Source organism: Dermochelys coriacea, chromosome 7 (genome assembly GCF_009764565.3).
Source record: "Dermochelys coriacea isolate rDerCor1 chromosome 7, rDerCor1.pri.v4, whole genome shotgun sequence".
NCBI lineage: Eukaryota > Metazoa > Chordata > Testudines > Dermochelyidae > Dermochelys > Dermochelys coriacea.
The window spans coordinates 127284132-127301144 of record NC_050074.1 but is presented as its reverse complement, the minus strand read 5'-3'; the positions used below and the strand labels follow the sequence as shown (position 1 = coordinate 127301144).

The window sequence follows — 17013 nt, the reverse complement described above, 5'->3', positions numbered from 1 at the left end:
TACCCTCTTTATAAATCCAAGGATTACATTCACCCTCTTAGCTACAGCATCATGTTGGGTGCCCACGTTTGGTTTATCTACCATGACCACTAAGGGTACGTTTACACAGCAAAAAAACTCTCTGCGACAGTGAGTCTCAGAGCCCAGGTCAACTGACTTGGGCTCGTGGGACTTGTGCTGTGAGGCTAAAAATAGCCATGTAGCCACTCTGACTCAGGCTGGAGACTGGGTTATGCAACCTTCTCCCCTTGCCCTTTACATCTAGATATAACCTTGCATCTGGCCATATCAAAAGGCCCAGCTTACCAGCCGATCCAGTTGGTCTGTATAACTGACATGGCACCTTCATTATTTACTACTCTACCTATTTTTCTGTCATCTGCAAATACACTTGAGACCCTGGAATGGTCCCAGGGCAAGAGGCTTCATTCTGAACTCAGCGCTGGAATGGGAGAATACAAGGGAAAGTTTGCCCTGTAAATGAAGTACATGATCAGGGCTGCTCCAGCTGAGAATAGTGACTCGGACACATGCCATTTCCTTCACCAACTCTGCATTGTCTAGGGAACCTCCTTCAGCAGGGAGCCATTTCCATGGGGCTAACAGCCCCTTCTTGCTGTCAGAACAGGATGGAGAGTCTGCCCCAGCCTGCAGTCTAGTCTTCTCCCTCTTCTCAGGTCAGCAGTAACGCTTCACCTCTGAGTGGGCAGCCCTCAGTTCTGGTAAGTGACGGCTGTAAGTGAGTTTTGCCCGACGGCTAGGGAGTTGGAAGTGCCAAATATTAGGAAATTCTGAGTTGATGAGCTAGATTAATTGAAGTTGGTGTGGGGAGAGGGGTAATTGAATGCCCCATCCCAGACTGGCCCCTTCTGGCCTAGTAGGGAATCGTGCCAACGGAGATCAGACAGATGTCTTAGGGTCTCTGTTAGAGAAGCAGTGTTGCCAGTTTAATTGCGAGTCTCAAGCTATTTGGTGTTTTTTTTTAAAACCCAGCTCTTGGAATTGTGATTAGGTGAGAAGCTCAGATTTCTTTTCTTTCAAAAAAGCAAGTTTGTAGGCCTGATGGTTGTGGAGAAACTTGGAAACGTTGCCTGAATGAACCCTAAAGGCTCAGAAGGCAAAGAAAAAGAACACTAAATGTGTGGGTTTTTTTTTTTAATTTTATGATTTGTTAAGCTCATCTCATGATTCCTGGGAGCCAGATCTAGGATATTTGAGGACTTGAGGTGGTCACTACTGAGAGAGGCAATTTTCATCTGGCATCCTCATAGGAGCCCTGCAGGCCAAGGCTGTATAGAGAATGCACTGAATCTATAAAAAGAAAAGGAGTACCCGTGGCACCTTAGAGACTAACAAATTTATTAGAGCATACGCTTTCGTAAGCTACAGCTCACTTAGTCTCTAAGGTGCCACGGGTACTCCTTTTCTTTTTGCGAATACAGACTAACACGGCTGCTACTCTGAAACCTGTCACTGAATCTATATATCCCACCAGCCTCCTTCCTTCCAGGCTAGCACTGTCTATGCTGTGGGCTGGAGATGGCCTGCGGTGCTCTCTGTACAGGCCATTTTCCCCCTGCTCTGACCCTCAGAGACTTTCTGCTTAGGGAAAGCTGCCCCAAACCACAGAGTTATAGGCTTTCAGGCCAAACTTCCTATATAGCACAGGTCAAAGAGGTTCACTAGTTAGCCCTGCATCCAGCTCAGGAACTGGAGTCTGTTTAAAGTGTATCTTACAGAAAGGCTTCCAGTCTGGATCTGAAGACTCCAAGAGATGAAGAACCCACCCCTTCCTGTATAGTTTGTTCCAATGGTTAATCACCCTTTTAAAAACTGGTGCCTCGTTTCTAACTGACGGGTTTCAGCATCCAGCTGTTGGTTCTTGTTCTGCCTCTCTCCTCGAGGTGAAAGAGCTTGTTAGTCCCCAGTATTTTCTCCTTGTGAATTACTTCTACACTGTAATCATGTCACCTCTTGGCTCTTGCTCTTCTTTTGGGAAAATGAAACAGACTGAGCTCCTCAAGTCTCTCCCTGTAGGGTGTTTCCCCAGCTCTTGCGTAGGAGTCAGTAGAGAACCTGGGCTGAATTTAGCCCAGTGTATGCAAGGCCTCCCTAGCTTTATGACTCCTTGCTCCAACTCTGAGCAGCCTCTTTCCAGGCAGGCTTCCTGAGTTGGACTTTATAACTTTCCAGGCTGCAGCAGGGACCTGCAATATAATCAGACTCTGCTGCCTTCAGGCCGGATAAATTCCACCAGCTGTTCACCTTCTCCCCTTCACACAAAAGTCAGGCTTGAAACTTCACAGTAGTAGAAACTTCACAGCAGTAGAACAGAGTGAGACTCATGCAGGGCTAAAGGCTGGGTAGGTGCCCAGCCTTCCAGCACCAACCTGTCCCCTAGCGACCGACTTAAAACAACCCCATTTACTCCCCACTCCCAAGCCCAACAACCTCCCCATGCAGCCACTGGCTACAAATGCTTCTCTTAGCCTATCATTAAAACCTAGTAGAACAGGCTGAGTTGCTGGAGTCTCTTGTCTGGGGCAGATGACATGGCAGTGGGAACAGTACAGGATGGCAGATTCTGACTGCTTGGGGATTGCTGCTTGGGCCTTCACTCCCATTCTGAAAACACTGATTTGTAATGCTGACACTATCCTGTGTTTCTTATGCTTTGCTCTCTGCACTGAGCACCAGCTCGCACCCCAGACCCAGAATTCTGCTGGGGCAGCTGGCATGTGCTAGTGCTGCAGGGCAGGTGCCAGAGCCTAGGGGCTGCTGGGTGTGCGCCCCACAGGGCTTTGGGGCATGTGCTGAGGCTAGAGGGTCTCCGCCCCCTTCACTGGGGTCACACACTTTCCTTGACACCAGTCTGAATCCCTAGCTTTCCTGCCCATCCCTGCTGCACCAGATTTTTCATTTTACACACACATAAATTTCAGTATCCTTCTTAAAATCAAGACTTGTTGGTCGACACCTGTGGAGTTTCCTCACTCTTTTCCAGAGGGTGGGAAAATGGCCATAATGAGGAAGAGGGGAGTCGCTTCATTTTTGGAATGAGATGGAAAAGTCCCAGGAAGGATTTTTTTTCCTAGGGTCTTTCCTAGTCCAGTTTTAAACATCCCAGTGTTGGGGCTCCCACCCCATCTCCTGACAGACAGTTCTCCAGCTGGATCCATCTGCTTCCCAGTGAGTGGTGGGGCTTCTGCCAGCTGACAGCCCAGCTAGGGGTGTCTCACCATCAGGAAGATTCTCCTGAGCTTCAAATTAAATTTTCTGTTGTTCAGTTTGATCCAATTTTTCATAATCATGTCTCCTTGGATTGTATCCTAAATCAGCCCTCTCCACCTGTAATGTTTATGCATGGCCACTATTTGTAGATATGACGGTGTCTCCCTCTCCCACCTCAAAAAAATTGTCATTTAGCCAAGTCAAATATATTTAGCTCTTTTAATCTTTCTCTACTGAATCTTTCCCTCCAGCCCCAGCTCATTTTTGTGGTTCTTTCCTGAAAATTCCTTCAGTTTTGCCAATATCTCTCTGGTAACAAGATGCGCAGAATTCCAAATAATCTTCCAGCTGGAGTCTTCCAGGCTATGTATAGAGGGACCATCCGCTTCCTGTCCTGTGACCGGAGGCCTTTGTTTGTGAAACCTGGGATCATGTTGGCTTTTTTGTTTCTCTTGATGTCCTCTCAGATTGCAGATTCCTACCCTCACTCGTCACTATCATTGTCTCCCAGTTTTTCCGTCTCTGCATTTCTAGGGTTTGGATAAATGTTGCCAGCTGTAGTAGCTGCATTGTTTCCAAAGTAAGCCTCATTTTCTTTCCTAACGACAGGTTTCAGAGTAGCAGCCGTGTTAGTCTGTATTCGCAAAAAGAAAAGGAGTACTTGTGGCACCTTAGAGACTAACAAATTTATTTGAGCATAAGCTTTCGTGAGCTACAGCTCACTTCATCGGATGCATCATGAAAGCTTATGCTCAAATAAATTTGTTAATCTCTAAGGTCCCACAAGTACTCCTTTTCTTTTTGAGAATACAGACTAACACGGCTGCTACTCTGAATCCTGTCATTAGGAAAGAAAATGAGGCTCTTGGTTTGCCACAAGTACTCCTTTTCTATTTTCTTTCCTGTCCCTGTTTCTAACACGTAGAGCTCTTTGTTGTTTCACTATCCTCACTGGTGTTTGCAACTCATTTGGTATCTGCTGTAAACTTAATTAACTTGTTTGCCCTGTTTGCAGGTATTAACAAAGACCAGTACCACCTGCTACTCACCTTCCCCCAATTTACTGCTCCTGGTTCCTTTCCCCTGTAAACTTACTGTGAGTTCTTTCTGTGTCCCATTATTTCCTTAGGGCCAGAAGGGAGATTTACCAAACCACCAGTGCCCAGAGTAATCTTGGCATGTTTTCCACCATTAGGGCCCCAGGCTCCTTCCTGTTACAGCATCAGTCACAGGCCACCTGTGAATAGCAGAGCTGTGAGGGTGTGGTGGAGGGAGGGGCTCATGTCCAGGTGTTACAGTATCTCATTAAGCCCACGACACAGTGCTCCAATGGCTGAGTAACACCATCCTACACAAGAAATCTGCCACCCCCTCTGAGTGCACCTTCCCTGCCAAAAGCCAGTGCAGCTAGTGCTCAGAGGTCAGACCAGTTTCCTCCTTTCACCCTCTTCAGCCTTGGGGCACCTACCATCTGTGCCTACAGAATTTCTCAAAGCCCTTTCCAAGTATTATGCCTTTAGCTTTTTTCCTGCAAGCATTAACAGAGGCTGGTGCGTGCTGCACAATTTCTTATCTGATGTATTTAGCACCTGTACAAAGCACTAGAGACAATTCCTGCTCCAGAGAGCGTATCACCTCCAGAGACAGAAGATGAGACTCGGGGGCAAGGAGTTAAATTGGGGGTGGAAGAAGGGGGTTAATATATTTATATTTATTCCTTTTCCTTGTATATCTTGGCCTCCCCAAAATGAGTCATTGTGAGTTTTAAGGATTTGCTCTTTCCATAGAATGGGGCCTTAAATGAGGCGTGGGAGGGGGCCTGGTGTCTTGGACTGGGAACCTGGGGATGGGTGGGGGCTGGCATGGGAGAAAGCACCAAGACAGGAGCAGACAAAGGATACTCTGGCCTGGTGCAGTGAAGTGGGTGAGGGTAGGGTGTGATGTGGAACGAGATCTAGAGGCTGGTGCAGAACTGTGCTCAGCAGGGTCAGGAAGTTTATTTTGAGTGGAAGGATTCAGTGAGCAGGGGATGTGGCAGGATTGACCCAGCCAAACGAATTTCTATGGCGGCTGTGGGTAGGAGGATACTCCCGCTTCTCCTGATGCTGCAGGCTGCACATAGACCTGTCCGTCTCTGATTTACCTACTAGCCTCCAATACTTGCTTTAGTAGTAATAAACAGCCATTCCCCAGAATCATGCTGCCCTTACCTGGAAAATCCTTGCAGAATGATGGAGGAAATGGAGCCCAGAAGGGTGCCGCATGGACCCCCTTCTCCAGGGTGTGGGGAATGGGGTGCTGGGCATGGGGAATAGGTTACGTGAGGGATCCTTTCTTAAGGAGTGCCCAGATGGTGCTGAAGTTTCCTCGTGTTGTCTGCTCCTGACAAATACAGGCATTTTGCTCTCGGACATGGGGAGCAGGAAGGGCCCATGAAGAAGCTGCTGGGTCAGCAGCTCCTCGGGCAAAAGTTATAAACCTGGGACTGAAACAGCGCTTAGCTCTGAACTGCCCCACTCTGCACCGTGAGCAAGGGCTGGGGGGAGCAGGCTTCTCCCATGGGAGTGATGGACACAGCATCTCACATCCTGATGGGGATGGGGATGGGGATGGGGAGGGAGGGGTATGGAGCCCCACTCCTGGCTGGCAAATTCTTCTTGACCTCAAATACTTTGGCTTTGGTTGGTTGGTTTGTCTGACCCAGTGTTTTGGCTGCTCTGGTTACTAAGGTGGTGGTACAGGCAGTGGCTGGAGTTTTTGGAACGCGCGGGCTCTGTGCTCAACTCCAGCCCTCACTTGCTGACCGGTGTTTCCTCCCTATGAAATAGGGTACAACGATGCCAACCTGTCCTTTATAAAGTGCGTTGGAACTCAGAGCTGCGAAGAGTTGGGTATTCTTGCTGGCAAGTGCTGTGAAGGCCAAGTTGCTGCTCCCCTCCGATGTCCCGTTCCTCTGGTTTCTGAAGGGCTCCTCTTGCATTTGGTGTCCCTCTTCTGTTCTCTTTCTTGTTTTTCTAGCCAACAGATATGGCAGCTGTGGAGCCTCTGTGTCTCCTGAACCCCACAGCAGCCAGCTGTCCAGCCCTGCGCTTCTCCTGCAGTGACAGTCCGTGGCTTCAGGGCCCTGTTTACCATCCAGTTAATAAATGAACAGGAATCAGTGAAACTTTCCAAACACAGAGCTGGCTCTGTAGTGATCCTGGCTCTGGGGCGGGTGGGAGCCCTGATGCTAAAGCTCAGAGCTGGAAAGCATTCCAAGCTGTGCGGGGGCATTCGCAGCCCAGTTCCAGAGACTCTTTCCCCAACTCCAGCCCCCACCACCCTGCAGGTGCAGTGGGCTGGCACTTGGCTGTGAAACTGGAGAGAGCTGGTTTGAGTTTGCACTTTAGTTCCTGTCAGGAAGGGAGCTCTGAGATCTGAGTTAATCCCAGCACTAAGGATGTCTCAGTTGCTCTGGCCTTTTGTGAGATTTCTGCTTCTGATTGAAGTGGCAGCCTCTGTGAACTTTTTCCACCACCGCTATGAGCAGCTGGTGCAGGCCCTGTTCAATGTGCACAACGAGTGTCCCGATATCACCAGGATTTACACTATTGGCCGCAGTGTCCAGGGGAGACATCTCTACGTCCTGGAATTCAGTGACAACCCTGGAATCCATGAACCCTGTAAGTACCGAATGAGAAGAGGTTCCTGGGGGGCCCCGTACCTGTGCAGGCTGCTGTCTGTGCCACACCAAACCCCACCCCACAGATCATCCTACATGGTACAGGTTATGGGGCCACACTGCTTCCTCCAGGGAAGTCACTGTCAGACGGGGATCTGATGCTTTCCTGACAGTCCTAGACTGTGCTATGCTCAGTAGCCTCCATGTTCAGTGTGGTCCAGATGGCCCATACCGTAATTGTAGACACACAATGCCCACTTCAACAAGTGAGTTAGTAGGCCCCATAATGAGGGAGACGGTGCAGCAGGCATGGGGGTTGACAGGGACCCAAAAGCCTATGGCCATGGATACAGCTAGAGGTTACCTCTGCACATGGCCCAGTGCACATGGGGAGGAGCCTTAGCCCAGTCAGGCACATTAAATGGGACTCTGAGTTTTAAATCCAAGTAAATTTAATGATGAAGACACCAGCTGGAATTCCCATCGGGCCCCTCCATTTCACTGCCCCAGTTAGTAATTGGCAGTTTTTCACACCGCCCTGACCCACCCAGGGCTCTGTGCTAGGCAGAGGTGATCTGTCATGGGAGGGAGGAAAGACAAGGTCCCCCCCACCATCACCACGCTGGCTGGCAGAGTCTGTGAAGGGATGGACTGGCTGAGCCCCTCCACAGGGCACTGGGCTGGGCTTGCGTTGCCTGTGGTGGGAGGGTGGGGACAGGCCATGGTGAGGGGCTGAAGTCCTGCACTGAGTCTGACCAGCCTTGACATACAGAGGGCTGTGAATTGGTGCAGAACTCTCTCCCATCTCCTTCACTGTGGCCCACCAGTGCTGAGCAGAGGGACTGTTGTGGGGAGAAGCCAGGGAAGCCAAACCAGCTACAACATTTCATACTCAGGTCCTTATAACATCACAGCACTGAGATATATGTATAGTGAAAACAATCATCAGATTACCATCAAAAAGTTAAGAAATGGTGAGTAAGGCTAACAAGAAGAATAGGTTACATAAAAAACAAGTATTACCTGCTTCTTAGAGTTCAAACTTGGCTTTAATAAACTAAAATCTTTGTCTAAAACAGTTTCTCACCTAAAGCACTCTCCCGCCATTACTAACCAACATGGCTAGGGTCCAACTTTCGTGAATGCAGAAGCATTGTCCTTATTTGCTTCCTCAGTGAAGGATGAAAAATATGTCTCTCTGCCTTTCTCGTATACCCCAAAGTCCACTGTTTTTGTCCCCTGAGTCAGGATGACCCCCAATAACTCTTTCCTGGGCTGCTGGTTCCAAGTTGTCCTTTGTACATCCCCATATGCAAAAATGGGCTTCCATTGTATTGGCTTACAATGCTTAATTTACATTGCTGACCGCGAGACAGGTGAATCAGCTTCCTTTGTCTCAAAACCTGTTTGTCATCCTTGCCTTGATTTGGAGTTTAAAATATGTGTTTAGTAAATATACCGAACTTCTTAAATAGCATCCATCCGCACATCCTGGCATGGTTCTGAGGATCAGCATGACATAAGCTTTTATTAGATACCTCACACGACCCATTTTGGATCAATCCTATGAAAGCAGCGTGTCGGGTGTAATGTCTTTGTCAGGCCTGATAGGAATTGCTGTTACAGAACAGTGAGCCCTTTGCCAGTTGGCACTGAGGTGTTATTGGGGTCACAGGTGCTTTCTCTGCTTTGCAGACAAAACCTGTCAAATTTAGATTGGCTGTCCCAAGCGATCAGAACCTGCTGGAGTGGGGGCAGGCAACTTCTCCTCTGGGTGAGAGGCTGTCTGTCTGTCTTCTGACTCAAGGAAGTCTAAGGTGTTGGGGAGAGGGCAATCACAGCCTGTGCTTCATGCCTACTTCTTCCCAGCTTCCCAGTGAAATCAAGCAGGGGATGCTGCATCCACCCTCAGGAGCCTAGCAGCACCTCCTCTGGGGCTTGGGCACTGACGGTGACGTACTAGCACTCTTAAGCAAACAACAGCTTGGCCCTTACCAGGAAACAGTCTCCTAACACTGATGGCCTCATAACTACTTACTACCCTGCTCTAACCTTTTAGACTGCTAGGGGTGAACTCTGCATATGCCCTAGTGCACATGTGGAGGAACCAGGCCTAAGCCTGAATGTCTACACCACAGTTAAACAGCCCCTTAGCCTGAGCCCTACAAGCCTGAGTCAGCTGGCACAGGCCAGCTGTGGGTTTTTAATTGAAATGCAGAGATAGCCGAGGGAGGGAGAGGGAACTATTAAGAAGTTTATGGTGACTCAGCTCTGCAATCACTAGAGCTCTGATTGCCCTGACAATCCAGCCTCAGCCTGGGAGTGGCAGGGAGATGGCCCTGGTCCTGAGAGTCAGTGAATTAAGCCTCCATGTCCACATTGAGTCTTGTATTTCTAATGGCTGCACGTTGGAAGACAGGATTAGAATTCAAAATGACTTTGACAAATTAGAGAATTGGTCTGAAATCAGCAGGCTGAAATTCAGTCAGGACAAGTGCAAAGTACTTCACTTAGGAAGGAAAAATCAAATGCACAACTACAAAATGTGGAATAATTGGCTAGGAGGCAGTGCTGCTGACAAGGATCTGGGGTCACAGTGGATCACAAATTGAATATGAGCCAACAATGTGAAGAAGTTATGAAAAAGGCTAATAGGAGTGTCATATACAAGACATGGGAGGTAATTGTCCCTCTCTATTTGGCACTGGTGAGGCTTCAGCTGGAGTTCTATGCCCAGTACTGGGCAGCACACTTCAGGAAAGATGTGGACAAACTGGTGAGAGTCCAGAGGGGAGCAACAAAAATGATCAGAGGTTTAGAAAACCTGATCTAGGGGGAAAGGTTAAAAAACCTGGACATGCTGAGTCTTGCAAAAAGCAGACTGAGGGGGACGTGAGAACATCCTTCATGTATGTCAGGGGCTGTAATAAAGGAGACAGGGATTGAGTATTCTCCAGGCCCACTGAAGGTAGGACAAGGAGTAATGGGTTTAATCTGCAGCCAGGGAGATTTAGGTTAGATACGCTAGAACCTCAGAGTTATGAACACCAGTTACGCACTGACCAGTCAACCTCACGCCGCATTTGGAACCAGAAGCACCCAATCAGACAGCAGCAAAGACCTGCCCTCCTCCCTCCCCCCAAAAAGCATATATGGTACAGTACTATGTCAAAGGTAAACTACTAAAAAAATAAAGAGAAAGTTTAAAAAAAAAGATTTGAAAGGAAATAAACTGTTTCTGTGCTTGTTTCATTTAAATTAAGATGGTTAAAAGCGGTACTTTTCTTCTGCACAGTAAAGTTTCAAAACTGTATAAAGTCAATGTTCAGTTGTAAACTTTTAAAAGAACAACCATTACATTTTGTTCAGAGCTATGAACGTTTCAGAGTTACAAACAACTTCGATTCCCAAGGCGTTTGTAACACTGAGGTTCTACTGTATTAGGAAAATCCTTATAACTAGAAAGAGAGTTAAGCTGTGGAATAGGCTTCCCTGTCGCTGGAAGTTTTTAAGAAGAGGTTGGACAAACACCTCTCTGGGATGGTCTAGCTATACTTGGTCCTTCCTTAGTGCAGGGGCTGGGCTTGTGCTCCCAAGGTCCTGTCCAGCCCTACATTTCTATGCACAGGCGCCGGCTTTCAGGTTTCCCTGGGGTACTCAACCCCCGCTCAGCTCCAGGCCCTGCCCTCACTCCACCCCTTCCCCCAAATCCCCACCCCGCCCAGCCTCTTCCTGCCCCCACTATGCCCGCACCCCGTCTCTTCTTGCCCAGTTCTGCCCCTCCTCCAAGCGCGCCCCATCCCTCGCTCCTCCCCCTCCCTCCCAGCGCCTCCTGAACGCCGGAACAGCTGATCCACAGCGGGTGGAAGGTGCTGGGAACGAGGGGGAGGAGTTGATTGGCAGGGTGCCAGTGGGTGGGAAGCGATGGGTGGGGGGAGAGCTGGCTGCCAGTGGGTACTAAGCACCCCCTAACTTTTTTCTGTGGGTCCTCCAGCCCTGGAGTACCCACAGAGTCAGTTTTTCCAGCCCATGTTTCTATGATTCTATGATATATTTAACCATTAAGTCCTAGGGGGTGGCTGTGGAGCCAGGCACAACTCGCTAGCGATTTGCTTGACAGCCACTGGAGAGGGGCTCGAGGTGGGTCTAGGTCGGGCCTAGACACTTGGCCTGGTTCTCATCAGACCCTTTGCCTTCCCTGTCTGGCTGAGTTTAGGGTCTGGGTGGGAGCTGGCTCTGATGACTACTAGGAAATTCCAAAGAGTGTAGAATTCAGTGTCCCATTTACTCATGTGGATGTATGGCACCGGTGCTCTGGGATCTCTCCAGCTATCTGGTACAATTCAGCAATTCAGGCCCTGTTCTTGGCTAATAAATCCACGTTTCCCCATGTGCTTTTCTCTCCCTCCTCCCCCCCACTCCGCTCCGACACTGTGTCACTCCCTAGAGCTGAACACTGGAGAGTCGAGGGCGGGCTGCTCTCAACAGGAGACTCATGCAATAAGCTTACTGTCATTACGCTGACAGAACAGCCTGTGCAGAGCTCCAGGCCCACACCCAGCTGGCCAGAGGGAGCATAGAGGGTTTAACAGGGCAGCTCTTGCTTTCAATGCGTCTTTATACAAAAGAATCTGGGGGTAGGCCAAGGCTGAGAGAGTGAGTTTATCTTGCAGTTTAATTTAAAGCATCTTGAGGCTTGTGAAGTCAGGAATGTGACATGCCAGCAAGGAGCACTGAGAACAAACAGTGAAGGGGAGTTCTGGGCCAAGGGAGAGACCAGTGCGAATAGCTTGCCCTTCACGGAGTTTGAGCCAGTGACTCCCCTTCCCCCTCTGTATCAAAGTCGTGATGCCCCTGCACCCCCTCCAGCTTCAGAGCACCCCATGGTTGTGCCCCCTAGTATTGGAGCCGTAACTCTCTTGCACCTGCCGTCCCCACCCCAGTGTCTGAACAGTGACACCCCCACCCACCTCCCCTCCTGTACTAGAGCAGTGACCCTCTGTTCAATGTGTTATGCTGCATTTCTTGTCCTAGTCTGATGCTGAGCAGCTGTTAAACAACCACTGTGTTCTATTGTGGCAGTGGCAGTGTCTCGGTGGTGGGCCATGCTTTCGGGTAGGTCCTAGGGAGGCCACTTCTGCTGCGATTTGGCAGTGGAGGCATTGAACAGTGTAAGAATGCAGATACTATTCTGAAACCTGTTGTATTGATTAGTGAGTTTACTGATTAAATGAGAGAGAACATTATTACTTATCTGAGTGCCTAGAAGCCCCCATCCTGGCCCAGGACCCCATTTGCTATGTGCGGTACAAACACAAATCATTTGGGTCATTCGTTGGTTCTGCTCAGAGGTGTCACTGGGTTGCTCCATTGAATGTTGGCTCCCTGTTCATGGGGAGTATCTGGCTCCGCACCATATCTCAGCCCCCACCCTCCCTGTTTATGGTGTCACTGGGTCTCTTGTTTTTCCCAGTGGAGCCAGAGTTCAAGTATGTTGGGAACATGCATGGGAACGAGGTTCTGGGCAGGGAGCTGCTGCTTCAGCTCTCTGAGTTCCTGTGTGAGGAGTATCGCCAGCGGAACGAACGGATCACACGGCTCATCTGGGACACACGCATCCACATCCTGCCCTCCATGAACCCAGACGGATATGAAGTGGCTGCCAACCAGGTACCAGGCAAGCATTCTCCTCATCTTACCGGGCAGGGGCATGACATGCCCTTGTGCTGTAGGACCCCAGTGCCTCTTCCACCAGTAATTGCTAAGGATGAATAGAAAAGAATAGCACAGGCATGAAGGGACAAAATCAGAAAGGTACAACATGAGTTACACCTAGCAAGGGACACAAAAGGCAATAAGAAGAGGTTTTGTAAATCCATTCAGAGCAAGAGAAAGATTAAGGAACATGTAGATCCAGTATTTAGTGGGTTGGAGAGCTAACAACAGATATCAAAAAGGCTGAGCTGTTTAATGCCTATTTTGCTTCCATCTTCATCAAGCTGGAGGGGTTGCAAGCACTTTGGAGGAAAGGATTAGAACTCAAAATGACCTTGACAAGTTGGAAAATTGGTCTGAATTCAGCAAGCTGAAATTCAATAAAGATAAGTACAAAGTACTTCATTTAGGAAGGAAAAATCAAATGCACAGCTACAAAATGGGGAATAACTAGCTAGGCCAGGGGCGGGCAAACTTTTTGACCTGAGGGCCACATCAGGTTTCCAAAATTGTATGGAGGGCTGGTTAGGGGAGGCTGTGCCTCCCCAAACAGCCAGGTGTGGCCTGGTCTCTGACCCCTATCTGACCCCCCTTGCTTCTCACCCCCTGATGGCCCGCCCGGGACTTCTACCACATCCAACCGCCCCTGTTCCCTGTCCCCTGGTGCCCCCCCTGGGACTCCTGCCCCATCCCCACCCCCTGCTCTCTGTCCCCTGACCACCCCCAGACTTCCTGCCCTTGACTGCCCCCCACCGCCCCATTCAACCCCTCCTCTCATTCCTGATGGTCTTCCCAGGACCCCTGCCCCATCCAATCACCCCTTCTCTCTGTCCCCTGACTGCCCTCCGCCACCCCATCCAATCCCCCTCTCCTTCCTGACTGCCCCCCAGAACTCCTGCCCCCATTCAACCCCCCTGTTCCCCGTCCTCTGACTGCCCCGACCCCTGTCCAGACCCCCGCCCCCTGACCACCCCCTCGGACTCCCCGTCCTCTATCCAACCCCCCCTGCCCCCTTACCATGCTGCCTGGAGTACCAGTGGCTGGCCGGGCTACAGCCACGCCGTTGTGCAGCACAGAGCACCGGGTCAGGTCGGGCTCTGCAGCTGCATTGCCCCAGGAGCACGCAGCCCCCCCTGTCCAGAGCGTTGTGCTGGCGGCGCAGTAAGCTGAGGCTGCAGGGGAAGGGGAACAGCGGGGGAAGGGCTGGGGGCTAGCCTCACGGGCCAGGAGCTCAGGGGCCGGGCAGGAGGGTCCCACAGGCCGTAGTTTGCCCACCTCTGAGCTAGGAGGTAGCATTGCTGAAAAGGATTTATGCGGGGTACCATGGGTCACAAATTGAATGAGTCAGCAATGTGATGCAGTTGCAAAAAAGGCTAATATTTTCAGCAGTATTGTAACAGGAAGATTGTATGTAAAATATGAGAGAGAGTTTTCCCAGTATACTCAGCACTGGAGAGGCCTCAGCTGGAGTTCTGTGTCCAATTCTAGGCCCCACACTTTAGGAAAGATGTGGACAAATTTGGAGAGAGTCCAGAGGAAAGCAACAAAAATGATAAAAGGTTTAGAAAACCTGACCTATGAGGAAGGATTTTTTAAAAAGTGAATCTTTAGTCTTGAGAAAAGCAGACTGAGGGAAGAGGATTCAAAATTCTTACAGGCTGTTATAAAGAGGACTGTGATCAATTGTTCTCCATGTCCACTGAAGGTAGCACAAGAAGTAAGGGGCTTAATCCACAGCAGGGGAAATTCAAGTTAGATAACAGGAAAATCTTTATAATGCTCAGGGGAGTTATGCTCTGGAACAGGCTCCCAATGGAAGTTGTGGAATTCCCATCATTGGAAATTTTTAAGAACAGGTTGGACAAACACCGTTGTGCTGGACAGAACAAAGTAAACCTGAACCATCCCCAAGAGACTGAACTAGATGACCCTTTCTGCTCTACGTGTCTATGATTGCGGGGAGAAACCATCATTCTGCTCTCTCTTCCACCTGCACCCTCCAAATCCATGGTCTCTCAGCTTGTGTTTCATCCCATTCCCCTATCCTTGCTCCCTCAATGGGTGTTTCACCCAACTTGGACCCCATCCTGGGAACCATGGGTCCTTCAACAAATCTCACCCCAGCCTGGACCTCCAAAACGCCCAGGTCCTCAACCTATGATTTACCTCACTTGGGCCCCTCACCATTGTCTCTGTGGCTCTATTGGTTTCATTATTGCTACCGATTGTGGACTTTACAGGTCCTCAGGGAGCTGACTCTGTTTTGTTTGTATTTCAGTCTCCCAGAGCTCAGCTAGCTCTGACCTGCATCTGCCCTCTCTGAGTGACAGTCTGGGAGCTGACCAGGAAACCTGCTGTCCTCCTTTATTCTTGCTCTGCATTGACTGGGGTGGGTGTCAGATAGTAAAGATGCCAAGAGCCATGGCACTGTCAATGGACTGTAGAGAAACCCTGTACCTGGACATCTGACTCTAACCCTGCAGAAGTTACAGGCACTGGACCGATCTGCCCTTGCTAAATCCCACGGCAGTTGCAGGGCGGGAGGGTAGAACATGGCCCCCAGGCTAAGTAGGTAAGTGATTCATTTAAGGGAACACCTCTCTGCTGCCCAAGAAGGCAAGTTGCTGAATCCACACAGTGCTCGGGACATGTTTCCTACACAGCAGGGAAAACAGGCAGCTGAGAAATGTTGCCAAGAGCAGGATGGGAGGAAGACCGGTCCTGTGACTAAGGAGGCCTGTGGCCACCAGATTCTCTGGTCCAGCCAAGCAGTGCTCAGTGCTGAATCAAGAGAGTTGTGTGCAAGGGTAAAGTAGCTTTCCACCACCTTATGCGCCCCCCAATGAAGCTGGTTCAGTCCCCAACTTGAATTGGAGTAGCCCTAATCTGATAGAAAATTGAATGCAGAGGAACATAGGAATTGCCAGACCGGATCATTGGCAAGGTCCACTGTTGCAGGGTCATGGATCCCTTTAAGGCAGGATGGGACCAGCCCCTCGTGAAGTAGCTGCTTCCCACCCTGAGGGAGGTGGGGCAAAGGGGTCAGTTGATATGTTATTGGTCACCTGGTCCTTATAAAAGGGCTCCGTGTGCTCAGTTTGGGAATGGCACCACAGGAGCTGGTGGCGGGCGGGCGGGCTCTTGTGGAAGGCCCTGAGCCAGCATTTGTAGGAGGCTGAGTACTCGAGCCAGGACCGGATTTACCATGGCACCAACGCCTCCAAGGTGCCGGGCCCAAGCTCAGGCGGGGGGCCCATGACACTCGCTTCCTCCCCCTCGCAGAACTGCACAAGTGGAGGCTCTGAGAGCGAGCAGCAGGCATCCAGCCTGGGAGCTGAGAACCCATGGGGCCTGGGAGCTGTAGTTCCTTGGCCAGCTCCCTGCCTAGAGAGCTGGCCCTGGATCAGGGAAGGAACTACATTTCCCAGCATTCCCTTTGCTGCTATCAACAGGAAAGGGAGGGGGAAGGAGTGTGGAATCTGAGACCCCATGTGCTGCAGCTTGCTGTGAATGGGGAGCTGGCTCCTGGGGGGGTGAGGGGGCTGTGAATGGGGAACAAGTATGCCCAAGGAGTAGAAGGCTGTGGCCCAGCTATCACCCTCAAAGACTTCCCCAGGCTGGATGAAGGATGTGTGACCTCACCTGGCAGCCCCCAAAGAAGGAACTGGGTGGACTGAATGGCCCCTCTCTATCTGAAGCCTAGCAAGGGAGATCTGTGGACCCCACCAGGAGAAGTTAAAATTAAAAGTAAGGGAGGGAAGGCGCTACTAGAGGATATGGGCAGCTTTAGGTACAGTACCAGGCACATAGGAGGATTTCCACGGCCGAGCCATAGAAACAGAAATTGGCTTTTCTTTTCCAGATTTATCTAATATTCAGAAAGGGAATCTAGAACCTGCCTTCCAGATTTGAACTCCCTCAAAATTCAGGAGTGCTCAAGCTCAATTTAGGCTGCTGTTACTTCATTTCTCCCAAATCAAATATGCTGATCCACTGTAACTTGCTGTAGAAAAAGTAGGATAAAATTGAGCAACAAATGCTGGGGTCTTCCCAGTGCTAACCAGGACTGGAATTGCTATTTTCAACAGCCATTACCCTTTTTTTTTTAGTGTTTGTTTAAAAGGAAGACAGTAATATTGCATTGGCAAATTTCCCATAGAAACAAAGAGTGGAACAAAAGAATAACAAAGGCACCTTAACTTTTCCTCATTTATGTAGGACAGTCTTATCATATGGATCCAGATATCGTCCAGTCGCACAAGCTGAAAGTTGTTCCGCATTACTGCAGTTCTGTAACCATGCGGGAACCAGTCCTGACTGTGTTCTGTGCGCATCCAAAATTCCTCCTGAATTCAGAAGGGCCTTGCTTTTGTGACCATACCACCTGATATTTTCAGCCCTTGTAA

General features: G+C 49.8%; 1 protein-coding gene across 2 annotated transcripts in view; it reads left to right on the top strand.

Moving 5' to 3' along the window:
* Positions 1–5537: 5537 nt before the first annotated feature.
* Positions 5538–17013, top strand: part of CPN1 (carboxypeptidase N subunit 1) — a 42775-nt gene continuing 31299 nt past the window's right edge. For both annotated transcript variants that reach the window (XR_006282557.1, XM_038408234.2), the window contains exons 1-2: positions 5538–6893; positions 12366–12562. Coding sequence is in view for 1 of the 2 variants with exons in the window: in XM_038408234.2 (XP_038264162.1) it covers positions 6671–6893; positions 12366–12562 (420 nt within the window). In the remaining variant the exon portion in view is untranslated. The remainder of the gene's footprint in view (positions 6894–12365; positions 12563–17013) is intronic.